This window comes from Ciconia boyciana, chromosome 15 (assembly GCF_034638445.1).
Source record: "Ciconia boyciana chromosome 15, ASM3463844v1, whole genome shotgun sequence".
NCBI lineage: Eukaryota > Metazoa > Chordata > Aves > Ciconiiformes > Ciconiidae > Ciconia > Ciconia boyciana.
This window is the reverse complement of record NC_132948.1, coordinates 9,971,407-9,984,775: the sequence shown is the minus strand read 5'-3', so window position 1 is coordinate 9,984,775 and position 13,369 is coordinate 9,971,407. Positions and strand designations below refer to the sequence as shown.

At 44.4% G+C, this 13,369-nt stretch overlaps 1 protein-coding gene across 11 annotated transcripts in view; it reads left to right on the top strand.

Moving 5' to 3' along the window:
* The window catches only part of PITPNM2 (phosphatidylinositol transfer protein membrane associated 2), a 141,977-nt gene that overhangs the window by 94,888 nt on the left and 33,720 nt on the right, over positions 1-13,369 (top strand). For 10 of the 11 annotated variants that reach the window (XM_072880458.1, XM_072880457.1, XM_072880455.1 and 7 more), the window contains 4 exons: positions 3,384-3,707; positions 6,671-6,766; positions 10,778-10,882; positions 11,759-11,829. In XM_072880458.1, the coding sequence (XP_072736559.1) occupies positions 3,384-3,707; positions 6,671-6,766; positions 10,778-10,882; positions 11,759-11,829 (596 nt within the window). The remainder of the gene's footprint in view (positions 1-3,383; positions 3,708-6,670; positions 6,767-10,777; positions 10,883-11,758; positions 11,830-13,369) is intronic. The other variant, XM_072880454.1, reaches the window with a different exon arrangement.

Sequence of the window (13,369 nt, the reverse complement as noted above, 5' to 3'; positions counted from 1 at the left end):
CTACATGGGACAGCATGCCACAGGCTTGCAAGGCAAACTGCCAAATGGGCTGCAGCTGGCCATGAGGCATGGCTTTGAAAGCACAGTGTGTGGGATTAAGTGTGGGACAGGGACTTCGCGGGCTGAGCAGGAGACGTTTGCACCTCCCCTCCTGCCAGAGAGAAAAATGAAAGCGAACTGGACCACAGATGCCTTCAGCACTGTCCTGATGGGCATCTCTGATCTGTTAAAAAGAGAATTTTTCCTAATTACACTCTGTTTCCTGGGTCTGATCTGTCCCCTCCTTTTCACTTTTCAAATAAAAAGCTTGTTTTTTCTCTAACATTTTGATTAAAAAATGCTTTAAGACTTGATTTTTTTTCCATTGCACAGGGGGGGAAGCAGTGCCTGGACAGGTGAGGTCAGTCATTTGTGGCTGGATCTTGAATCTAAATAGCTGCATGAGGGCACTCGGTGTGTCCTCTGGGTCTCTGCTGCCTACTGGAAGGCTTCAGTGCTGCAGGCTGAAGATTAATTCAGTGATATACTCACTGCTGTGCACTGAGGGACTGCTCAAGTTTTCCATCCCTAGCAGTGAAGATTTTTTCTGTAAGCCATGACTTTTATTTTTCAAATTCTTTTGTACCTGGACAGCCTCATTCTCTTCCAGCTTTTCTCCCTGTGTTTGAGAGAGAGAAATGCAGCATCGCTGACACATCCCAGGTGAAGGCCAGAGGCTATGAAAATAATCTCAGTCTTTTTGACTTCATAACTAATATGGCGTGATAGAGGCACAACAGCCGTGAAGCCCTGTAATGCCATCCTATTTTCAAAAGAACAAGGCTTTAAGGAAGGGTGATTTGGGATGTCTAATCAAAGTGATGTGAGCAGTGCAGATGGGGAGGTCTGGGAGTTGGGAGGAAGCAATACAGGCAATTTTTGTGATCTAAGAGATGAAGTGAAAGAAGACAGAGGGGAACTTCAGGAGACTTTTTTTACCCTCAGGTGGTTTTCATGTTCCCTATGACGTTAGCCCATTAAAACAAAGGTATGTGGTCAGTGGCATCTGTGCCTTTACACAGAGAATTTCCAAGGAGTTGGTCCATTGATACATCAAGGCTGGATCCAGGAGCATGAGCGGAGGCTGCTGAGCCCTGGAATACAGGAAGCCTTGGGATGAGAGCGAGGGGGCCGTTCGCTTCTGTGTCTGATCACAGTCTGTTTCCAAGATGTTTCAAGCAAGGTAGAAGTGGGTGTGGAAGTCCAAAGGATGGTTGTGGTGTTGGGGACTGAATTACAGCAAGAGAAACATTTTCTTGGCTTTCAGTGTGTATGTGATGGGACTTTAATCTTCACCTTTAAGCTCTGCTGATTGTCAATCAGAATGGGAGGTGAAGAGGCTAAATCATTCTCCTGTAGTTCTGCAAAAGTAATCTGGTGGGAGAAATAACTCTGAATCTTGACTAAGGTTGAACAGAATTAAGTTGCCAAGGCTCCTTGTTCTGCCCCCAGAAGGTCACAGTCTGCTGGCTCAAACTTGCCTCCCCTACGTGGAGCTCCCTTCTGAAAGTCAGGCACAGAAATACATAAAATATTGATAGATTTAATCTTACTGTGCAAATGAAGTTCAGGTTGAGCTGGTCCATCGCGTTGAGCTGCTGATCTCAATGGCTATTTCCTCCTGATGCATTGACTTGTGGTGGCTGGTGGCATTAAGAACTAACCAAAGAGCAGAGCAGACAATAAAGTGCCCAGACCTGGAAGGAAATAAACATATGAAAATAAGCTTTTTGTATGTTTAAAAAAACCAAAAAAAAGTGATTGCTGAAAACAAAAGGCATATTTAGGCTGAACATCACAGAAACTGTGATAGTAGTGAGATCTAAGATTTTCTGTACAACAGTGAAGCACATGTTGCTGGAAACACCTTAGCAACCTTGCGTGCAGTGGGACCATCCAGCTTTGGCTGTGCTCCTGGAAATGGAGGGTGGCTTACAAGGGCCATCTTTCCTCTTGGTGGTGCTTAGAGAGCTCGATCTGCAGCTCCCAAAACCTAAATGATTTTAATGTAGCCTGTTGATTACTCTCTATCTTGTAATAGCAGTGGTGGTGTTGTGGCCTGTGGTCTTCAGCCATGGTCTTCATTAGAGTACGAGGTTGGCTACCCTGCCTGCCAGCCTTTTGGCACGGTACGTTTCTGCTCCAGGCTTACCAGAGGAGAACTGTGGATCCCTCATCCCACTGACAACAATTCCCACTGCTGCTTTTGGCATGTCCTTCAATCCATCTCTGCCTCAGTTTCCCAGTAATTAAAGGGCAACAATATTTATTGATTCCCCACCCCGGGCTCCTGAGGATTGGTGTGTCAGTATTTATAGAAGCTTTTAAAAGCACTGTTATTGCTGTGTGTTCCCATCAGTAATAAATAGCAGTTCGGAGCTTTGACCTGTCGTGAGCTTTTAAGCAATAATATTGGTTGAAAATCCTGAGTGACTATACTGTTCTAAAAGTCCTGGTGGTATGATGATGTTAGCCAACAAGTTTAAGTCTTGGAGGAAAGTTTCTGTTGCCTGGTCAGGAGCATTGTGTGTTGATATTGAGACAGTTCTTCCTTTCAGATATGTGATACATTGAAATATTTTAAATTGGCTTTACCTGCTTCATTTTTCTCATGCAGCAGAAGACAGATGGTAACTGCAAAATAAAGCCTCTTTATTCCCTCCCTTACTTTCCTTCCCATCCCATTATCTCAGAAGCTCGTATTTGTGATGCTGTGTCACTGATATATAGAAACCAGGTGCAGAAAACAGGTTTCCAAGGAAAGGAGGTGTTTTAGTCTTAGCACTGCTGATGTGGGATGTGCTTCAGTCATGTAACAATTGTGGTGGGGTATGTAGTGTTCATGAAGGAACCACTTGAAACTCTCCTGGATAAAAACAATCAGTGGTTTTTGTTGATTATGGTTTTTTTTTTTTCTTTTTCTTTCTTCTGGGAACACACTTCACTTTGAAGGCTGGATCCAAATGTTACGACTTCCCGAAACTCCATGGGAGTTGCAACTGTGGTCTGTGCCTGGCTCCTCCTTGGTGGAGAGGGCAGTCACGAGACAAAGTCCTGGATCTGGAATTAGGAAATCGCTTCCCAAGTTAAAAGCAGTTGCAGAAGACTGGCTAATTTTTCCATGCGTGGTTGGTTAGCAAGAATTGAGGAGAATAAAGTACATGAAGTGACTAATTTGCCATCCTGCTGCTTGCTATATGAAGGTCCTTTACTGCAGCTTACAGCATTGTGTAGTTGACACCACTGTAATATCTGTGCCACAGTGTCTTGAGGTTTTGGGGAAGGGAACACATCGATTCCTGCAGTTTTGTAGCACTGGTGACTGGGGCGTTCTGGCTTTGCAGGCTTGCGGAAGGTCATGGTCCGTGCCCATCGGCAGGCTTGGTGCTGGCAGGACGAATGGTATGGGCTCACCATTGAGGATATCCGGCAGCTGGAAAAGGAGGCACAGTTGATGCTGGCTCAGAAGATGGCCCAGTTCTGCAGTGAAAATGATACTGAGCAGCACGGAGTCAAAGACACTCCTGGTGAGAAGGATGCTGAAGCCAACACGGTTTCACTTGTTGACACAGAGGATGCCACTGGTAACAGCGAAACAGCCTCTGGAAGATCGCTCACTAAGCAGTGGTCCACCTCTTCGAAGTCCTCACGATCTTCAAAGAGAGGAGGTAAGATGCTGCTGCTGACTTGCTCCTTTGAACTGTATGGAGGTTGGGCTTTCGGGAGGTATGACCATGTCTCATCGTGGCTGGCACCTTTGGGACAATGCTGTTTGGGACAATGCTGTTCTCCTGTGAGTCCTTTTAACTCAGAGGCCTTCTCTGCTGGTGTTGCAGGCTCAGTCTTTTCTGGTGACCTGTTACGGGTTTGGGAATGTTTCTAGTCATCCCATAACTGTGATTCAGTGGCACATGGCAGAATTCTTGCCAAGCTCAAAAGCAGAGAAACTATGAAAAAAGAGTAGAAGAGCAGGCAGCAGCTGGCTAGCAGCGTTGGGTTTCAGCAGATGACAAACAGCAGCACAGAGTTAGTGCCTGTTACGCAAGAGCCACTGGTGGCTTTTATAAGGCCGGGTCCTTTAGCAGTGTTCCCTTTCTGGATGTCTGCTGTGTCACAGAACTGGCCTGGCTGTGGGTTGCTGTTAACTGCCTCTTGTTTTCCGTGCTCCTTGGCCGGGGTTATATGTTACTACATGCCGTTCGTTTCAAAAGTGGGCGTTTGGCTCTGTGGGTGCTGCAGTGTAGCTCACACAGCGCAGCACTCCCATCAGCTACTGGGGAAATAAGGCAGGTACTCCAAAAAAAGTGGGTGGGTGCTGCTGCCTTCCACCGGTGATGATGTGCAGTAGCTGTTTGGAGACTAAACCTCACAGCCTAGGATTAGGTGGGACCATGGATTGCATTTATATTTCCTTTTAAATACCATTCAGGAAGCTTTCAGGATTTTGCTGTTAAAGCCTCCCCTATGGATACCCTGTAAGGACTCAGCTTTGAGTCCTGAATTTTGTCATTCACCTCTCCCTAGGCAGTCACCTTTTTTTGCTGTACTAAACTCTTCCCTTCCTCAGACCGTTCTGTACAAAGGGGTGAATCCCCAGTGAGTTACAGACAGAAGGCTTGAACCCTCAGCAATTCCCTCTCCTTTTAGTCAAGTGCAGCTGATAGCAGGGTAAGAGCTCTCGCAGCAAGAGGGCAAAAAAAAAAATCTTGATTTTTCTGAAAACCTCAAGGGGCAGCATTTCTTCCAGTGACAGTGGAAGGGGACATCTAGGTGAGTGAAGCTTCTCCATCTCTCATATGCACTAAATATTGCGAGTTGAGTCTCCATTTTTATTTACCATTTCATCACAGGGTGAATGAGAGATGAGCAGTAGTTTTACCTTGCGATGACTCACAGGAGTGAGCCCCAGGGAACAACCTACCAGATGCTTCATAAATCATTGTATAAAGATAAAAATGCTGGCTACTTTGCTTGCACCAGGATTTTATATTGATGTGCCCATCTCTCATTATACCCTCTGTTATGAACCCCCTCTTCCACTGCTGACATGTTCATTGGCAGCTGTAGTTTTCAGACCTCTTAGGATTTCACTTGAAGGTTTCACTGGTAGCAAAGCATGAATTTCTTTTAAACTGCAGAATGTCTCAGCTTTTACAAGAAAAAGTAATGAAAGAAATGAATTGTGATGTGCTGGGAAGTACGTCATGCAGATATTTTAATCCTTCTTCATGCTGGCAGCATATTAACATATGGAAGCAAGGAGGGCTGTCTCGACTTACCGCTACCTCCAGCTGAAAAAAGCAACGCCTTTTCTCCAAAAGATCTCAGTCCTTTCTATACCATCTGAGCGAGACCTCTGGTGATAGCAGGACCCTTGTCACCATCCCATATGTTATTATATGGTCTATTTTTAGCAACTATTATGCGAGTGCCTTGACGTCACTCCAGCGTGAATTAGATCTGCTCTGCCAACCTCCTCGCTTGCTGCTCCCTAAGGGGTGGGCGGTGGGGTAGTTGGGGGCTGCTGAGCTGCAATTAGATGACTCTGCACAGGGTCTCCATCCTCTTTCCATGTGACAACCGGGTAGCAAAATTAGAAAAATTTGACTTACAGATTTAACACTGTTACAACAATAGCATGAAACAGCTCGTGCAGCTGTCACAGTAACCAGAACCTTTCAGTGTCTTTGTATATGGTAAATGAGAATTTGTCAGTCTCCTCAGGTTTTTGCAGTATTAGGTTAGGTGGCTGCTGCAAGCGCTTTGTGTGCGCTGTGTGACATGCAAGAACTATCTGAAAGAGGGGAGAAACCCTCTTTCTCGTTGTTCTCTGGACAGTGCTCCCTTCAGCAGATGGCTGTTCTGTAACAAGTTCAGCCAAGAAGAGTTCAGGCTGGATTATTGCTAAATTATATCTGAAAAAAAGAAAGAAAGAAAGAAGCCATAATATGTTTATATTTAGCACAGGGAACTCTGGAGGGGAAAATGAAAGGGAGCAGGTAGGTGTGAGAGCAGGAGGGCAAACAGGAACCAAAAGGACCACTGGGTTTTCTCCTCGCTCGTCAGAACAGCTGCTCTGACAGCTCTGTATGAAGTAGTTGCATAGCATGTTGTTTAAATCATTCAAGTTTAAAGTTTAAATAGATCTCTAATCCAATTTGTGTGGAAGCAATTTCCTTCCAGAAAACAGATTATTTCTATCCAGGCTGCTCTGCTTAGGTACCCACCCGAAAGTTAGCGAAGCAGAGGCATGGTTTGTGTGCTGATTAGAGGCACGAAGAAAGCTTCCAATCAGCCTGCTTCCTTCCTAATTGCAAACTTTAAAACCCAGCTGATTTTGCACGTCCTACTAACAATTATAAATAGCTGCCATTCAAAATAGCATAAGAGTGATACAAACAGCTTGCTTTAATGTAGCATCTTGCTGGCAGGTTCTAACAACAGTAAACAAACAGGATCTGTAAAGCGGTACACTGACATCACACCAGCATCATCGGGGTTTTGTGTTTTTAATATTGCAGCAGTGAATTTTCATAGAGAACACACGACTGTTCCTCCAGCAGAGATCATGTTGGGAACTCTCCGTCTTGTCGATGTAGCATATCGCATAAGGCTTTTTTGTTTTTTCCAGCAAGTCCCTCACGCCATAGTATCTCCGAGTGGAGGATGCAGAGCATTGCCAGAGATTCGGATGACAGCTCAGATGATGAATTCTTTGATGCACATGGTATGTGGAGCCTAAATCACCATCGTTTGTTTCCTGAAATGGTGGGGTAAGAGAACGGAAGGCACGAGGGTGGGGGGTGAGCGGGGAAGGAAGCGAGACTTTTTTGCTTTGTTTGAAGTCTTTTCCTTTCTAACCAAGATATGTGCAGCATCAGTGCAGCTTCTTCAAGCACCCCCAGCATCACCCAGCAGACTCTTATATTTAACGCAGCAACATTTCAGATTCAGTGTGTTCTATTTGAAGGGATCTTGAACAGTCTGAACCTTTGGAACTGTATTTTATTTGGTGAAAATGAGTGTGGGTAAAATTCAGCAATACTAACTGGACTGTGGGTGTGTCCTAATGATTGTGATTCAGTATGACTGATTATTTTTCTAATTTATTTTTTAATCAGTAGGAGATATGATTAATTGTCCTGTCTGGGCCTGAAGAGACCCAAGTTCGCCTTTATTAAATCCTTATTCCCCCGTTCCAAGAAATACAGTAGTGAATGCAAGAAGGTACTTCAGGTGCCAAAATTAATCAGTGTTGACTACAGCGTTCTCAAAGTAATTTTGACTATCAGCATTAGGAGAAAGCTGTGTTATTTTTTTTCTCTGTGCATGTGTGTGTGAAGAAGCTTTGTTCCACTGCACTCGTTTTATGTATTGTACTTAATGCGTATTTAAGCCTGAAGGGCTCCGTCTCTACTGACAACAGATGGACTCTTCTCTCGGCTTGTAATGCCAAGTTAAGTTAGATGCGCAACGTGTGCTGATGAAGTTGGTGACCTTTCTGTGAAATGCAGCTGTTAGAAGATGACGCCCCAGTTTTGTAAAGCAGAATTTCACTGATGTTCAGCTAAAGTTCAGTCTCAAAAAATTGATAGCATCACGTTCCAGAAGAGTTCTCGTATCAAGTATTTAGGCATGCATCTCGAATTCTGGGGTAGAAGGTGGCATGCTATTGTAGTGACTTGCACAATAGCAGCTTAAATGGCCAGGATGTGTGCCAGTCGGGGTGAATGTGTCTCTTGCCTGGAAGGAGAAGGGCCAACGTAGTTTAAGTGTGTCTATTTATTAACTTATGTAGCATCTAGAAGAACTATGTAGGGGATTTATTGTAACAATGTACATACAAGAAAAGAGGAGTGAGTCATCGAAGCGGCATCATTGCTATCCACCCTCTTTTTTTGCCTTTTTAATTACTCAGTAATAAAATTGAGAGAGACAGCTCTGCCTGGGATCCAGGCCCCCAGGGAATCCCTGACATGCTCCTAACAGGTCTGGGAAGGAGAATTAACAAAAATGAGCCTTGTGCCACAGTTGGTATCAGCACCTCTGTTGCAATACTTCTAGGAGCTTGCTAACAGAAAAAGCTCCTCTTCTGCTAGCACACAGCATGTCTCCATTTACGTACAGATTGTCCTCTGCAATCTGCACAGTTGGGTTTGAAAAGTCTGCCTAGTCTGATGGGATTTTGGCTTAAGAGTTGAAGCCTTGATGTGTGTGCTGTTCAACGCAGCCCTCTCTTCGGGAGGGACCTCGTGTTGCCCCTTGGCCCGCCGATGACATGTCCCAGCTCCAGGTCTGTGCGCAGGGATGAAGCACCGCTTGCAGCTCATCCAGGGAGGCTTGTGGGGTTGGTACCATGGGAACTGGCACAGATCAGGATGTGAGTCAACACTGAGCAGAGTTCCTCAGAAGTGCTTCCCATATATACACACACATTTCCTCGCAGTGCAGTGGGCGTAACCTGAACCTGAGAAGATTTCTTGTCGCCAGCTTCCCACTCTTCCTTATTCACTGGCATACCCTGGTAAAGAGAGTGACAAATACAGTAATATCTAATATCTATCCTGTAATAAATGCTAATAATGGGAGTAATATCCCATTCAATGATCACTTGAGCAGCAATAAGGGCTGTAATTAAACCTCTCAAGGAAATAAGTTTAATATTTAGATTAAGTTGCTGGAGGAGCGTTGAGTGCAATCTTCCTCTTAATTCTCTGCCAGCATGTGTGTTGCATGCTTGTGCTTTCCACTTGCTCTGAACAGGTAGCTCCGCACTCCCTTGTGCAGGAAAACGGGCATTTACTCAGATTTTTTTCTGTAGCTGAAAAAGGAAATGGCATGCTGAGGCAAAGTTTCCAGGTCGCTCTCTTTTTATGGTCAAAGTGTAAATAGAAACTCCTAAAAATAATTGGTCTTTGCTTGGGTCTGTCCTTAGTCCCTTTCATTTTTTTTTTTAATTGCTCAGATTTGCTGAAAAGATGTCTATATTTCATAATATTTTTGTTCCCCATCCTAGGATTCTTCCAACAAATTATTTTCTTAGTAACTGTACAGCAACAAGAAAGGGGGAATCCTAGGCTGGGACTCTGAAGATTACAGCTTTTAGATTTTCAAGACATCTGTAATTACTGCTGTTGTTATTATGTTTATAACTCTTTATTAAATTTACAAGCCCAAAATTTTCAGGAAAGAAAAACTAAGCACAGAACAATAAATAAATTAGAAAGCACTTAACCTCTGTAACAGTAAAAGATACATCCTCAATGTAAAAAAAGAAAAGAGGAAGAAAGAAAAAAAAGGAACCAGCAACCCATAGCAAAGGCATCTTTGTAAGACTTGCATTGCTGGTTTTTGGTTTCCCGTGGGTTCAAGCGGGAGCTCCGAGGCTCTGTTTCCTTCCCCGGAACCTGCCAGGATTAAGCATGAAGTGTGGAGGCTGCATGGTGCCCTGCCCAGCTTGGGCTGGGTCCGTGCTGTCACCCGATAACGGAGCCATCAGGCTGCTGCTGTCTCAGAGGACCTCTCGTTTGACATAAACATTTTTGTGAGCCCTTTCTCAGCTCCAGACTGGCCGCCCTGTGTTCAGGCTTGGGCTGAGAGCGAGCTCGGCCTCTCGTGGGGGAAGTCCACACGTGTTGGATAACCTAGCCCAGGCCAGCAGGCATGGGGAGTGGGTGTGTGGGGTGTCCGATAGGAGCACTGGGAGGAATTCTTCCAGTGCTACGGCTGCTAATGGCCTGTTTAGTGATACCTCCGCAGGGCTCAGCTGCTAGTTTCCATGTGAATGTACCAGCAAAGGCCTGTGGACAGGCAAGGCTGGACTCCTGCCTGTGTCAGGCTTTTACTGCGGTGAATTAGGGCTCTGCAGCCCAGCACCGTGTGGTGTGGGCACAAAGCACAAGCCTGCCTTCCAGTGTCACCCACCTGACAGCCCTCCTTTCTCCCCTCACCTGGCATAACTCCTCTGATGTCTGCTATAGAGCAAGGCTATTAACCTTTCTTATGTTTGGATACTGCTGTGGGGTGTTTTATAGGGTCTCTCCTTTATGTCTCTTCCTTTTAATTACACTTCTAGGAACATAATATTTTGGGGACCCTTATTCTTTATCAACTGTAGTTGAACTGAGCCAGGGGATTCAGAAGATCCTGAGGTAGGAGGGAAATGGCAGACACATGCACTCAGTGTGATCAAACAAGTCTCATCTCCTAAGGAAATCGGGCTAAAGATAGACTAGGGAGTTCACATTTCCTTTATTACTCATGCCTTTTTAGGTGTTTGGTCCTATTAACAATAGCGATCCTTGTCACTGCTTCCCCCAAAGACATCCTGCAGCTTTCAGACAGGTCTGGGAGGATCCCAGCAGCAAACGTTGCTTTGTCCTCTCCTGTACTGGAGCATTCTGGCTGCTTTAGCATCATCAGAAAGTATGGCAAGAAAAATGTCAAACTTGGTACCTGAAATAGTAGCATTAAAAATCCATGTTATTTTTCCATGCTTTAAGAGTTTTGTTTGTTAAAAACATGCAACTAAAACATTTTGTTTACTTTTCAAAAGGTGCTTTGGTTTCTATATAACAAAAGCTGTTAAAGTATCATGTTTTATTATGACTTAAGCCATCCAAATGTTTATAAGATTACATAGAGTTATGGGGCCTTACTTTTACTTAAAATTTTGTTCTGTGCTCTTGTCTGTATACATATTTTTGTGTGTGTGACTCAAAAAATCTGTTTTTTAAAGAGGACTTGTCTGACAATGAGGAAATGTTCCCGAAAGAAATAACCAAATGGAGTTCCAATGATCTGATGGATAAAATTGAAACCCCCGAATGCGATGATGTCCAGGGTAATTTTTTTTAAGTAAAAACTGCATGTGATATTTTACAGTGTTTCCAAGCAATTTACAGCCACATTCTGAAAAAGATAAAACTTGTTATCCTTATCTCACAAAAGGAGAAGCTGAAACAGAGCATAAAAATGACTGCCCAGTGCTGCCAAAAAAGAATTGCCCAGTAGGAGCTGGGATAGCTCTTGATTCTCTTTTATTTTCCATGTTGGTTAGGCTCCTTTGTGCGACAGCCAGGATTCTCTCGTATAATGATGAAATATTCCAGCTCTGTCTTGAATGACTTGAATTTCTCCTTTCTTTCGTCTTGCTCCATCCTTTGTTCTTGTCTGTATCTGCCTCAGTTTTATTTTCTGCTCGTCGTTATGATATTTTGAAAGGAAGCTAGCTCCTCAGCCAGATCGATTCATGTAGCAGCACGGTGGAAGATGACACTTAGCTTTCTGGTACAAAGTCGGTCTGTGTAGGCACAGACGTATGAACACATCAGCTCTCTGCTCCTCCAGCATAGTTCAAGTAATTCCTTTTATTTTCCCACAAACCAATCATTTCTGACAATTGTGCAGGGATTTCCCATTGTTGCCATCCTTAATAGAGCAATGATACTGGATCACTGTAATGAGAGAAGAGCTCACTAATGTCCTCAGCGCTTACCGAGGTTATGAGAAATTGCTGGAAAATAAGTGACCCAGCATTGCCCAGGCTTCTCGGGTGGAAGGAGGCAGGAGGGAGGGAGAGGGCAATTTGATGAAATAGTTAAGGAGATGTGAGGCAGAAGAGGCTGAGAGGCATTGGCACAAACAGTGTCTTTATGGAAGAGTGTCTTTGCCAGATAGCATTTTGCAGTGCTGACATTTCAAACCTCTGTGCTTCCAGGTGACTTGTATCACGAGACATCAGCAGAGTACCACGTTGGCTCCAGTGTGGAGAGGCTCAGCATCATTGAAGTAAGTGCTTCGGTTTCTTGTAATGAGATCCTTTGGCGCTGGAACGTGTCCGTGTGGGGTAAATGGGGTAAACAGCTCCCTGTGCTGCGAGCGGTGTATTGTCTTTGTGTCATTCGGAGCCATACTGGCATGCTGTGTACTTCATGGTTAAGTTTAAGGGATTATTTCACCTGTCTTTTTAACATCATACAGAAAATGCTTTGTAGTTTGCAGGCAGTGTCAGGTATCCAACTGGAAGAAAATACTAATCCTGTGGAGATAACTGCAGCCTGAGGCACTGCTGGGCAGAGCTATCCTGCTAATGCCGAGCATCCTAGCATGGATGTGGGAGCAGGAGAGCTGCATTACTGCGGCACCAAGGTGCAGGCTGCAGTGGTCCAGGTGACGTAGCTCGGCTGTAGCCCACTCTTTGGAGCTGCTCAGGGTCTTGTTTGGAAACCAGTTATAGCATAGCCTGTATCAGCACTCTGGATAAAATAATAAATAAATAATAACACACACACGCACCCCAGCTTTCTAGACTTGCATATACAGGCTTTTGTAATTCAGTGTCCTAGTGAGACAGTGCATCTTGGAGCGGCACATCTCATCCTACCCTTAAAGCATCTGCCTGTCTGTGCTGCAGAGATAATGTAGCTGCTTGCAGAGTGCCTAAGTTATGTTGTGGTCTATCAAAGACCATGAGCGTGGTTTTGGTATTACTCTGTGTGCCAGGCTGTAAGTTCACAGTGGTTTGGCTTTTTCGTAATAGACTCAGAGCTCAAGGGCCATGGGGAGAGTGGGTGGCTGGGGATGGGAATGGCTCTAGCCACCTCAAGATAAGCAAGTCACAGCCCTAAGATTTCTCTTAGAGCTCAAGATGGTGTGGAGAACTTGTTGTCTTCTTCAGAGGGCTGTACAGACTCAACCCCCTCCCATTTCTGCCTTCATTTTAGACAAAGAACAGACTTCAAAGTGAGATGAAAAAGACAGTTATTTGTAGTCGTTCACAAACAGTCTACTAAAATAGTCTGACATTCCTAAGAGTCCCCATTACCGAAAGGTATTTCAGGAGTCAGGTGTCTTAAGAGACTCCAGATCTTAGAAGAAAGTTCTAAATAGCCACCTCCACCCCTAAACTAATCAGCAGTTGCTTGCATGTTCCCCACTTCCTTCAAGATCAGAGGTTAATGAACTGAAAGGAAAAGGTGCCTCCAAATGACTTCTGATAAACTTCTGGATGACCTGAGCTCGGTGACTCATGTTGTTCTCCAAATGAGCACTTAAAACATTCGTCTGAAAGCAGGAGCGATGCTGAGCGCGCTCCTCCCATGCCTCTCACCAGGCAAAAGTTCACTTTGCAGGCACTGTAAACTGGAATCAGAGAAGGCTTAAAGAGCAGGCATTAATACAGTGTAATGGTACTAAATAATTAAAGGCCATTCTTATGCAGGAGGTCCGGAAAATCTTTATTACAGACTTGGATTTGAATTTTAATACTTCTGCTAGGCTGTGTATTAAGACATGCTTTACCATTATCTGGTAAAAATGTAAGCGAGTT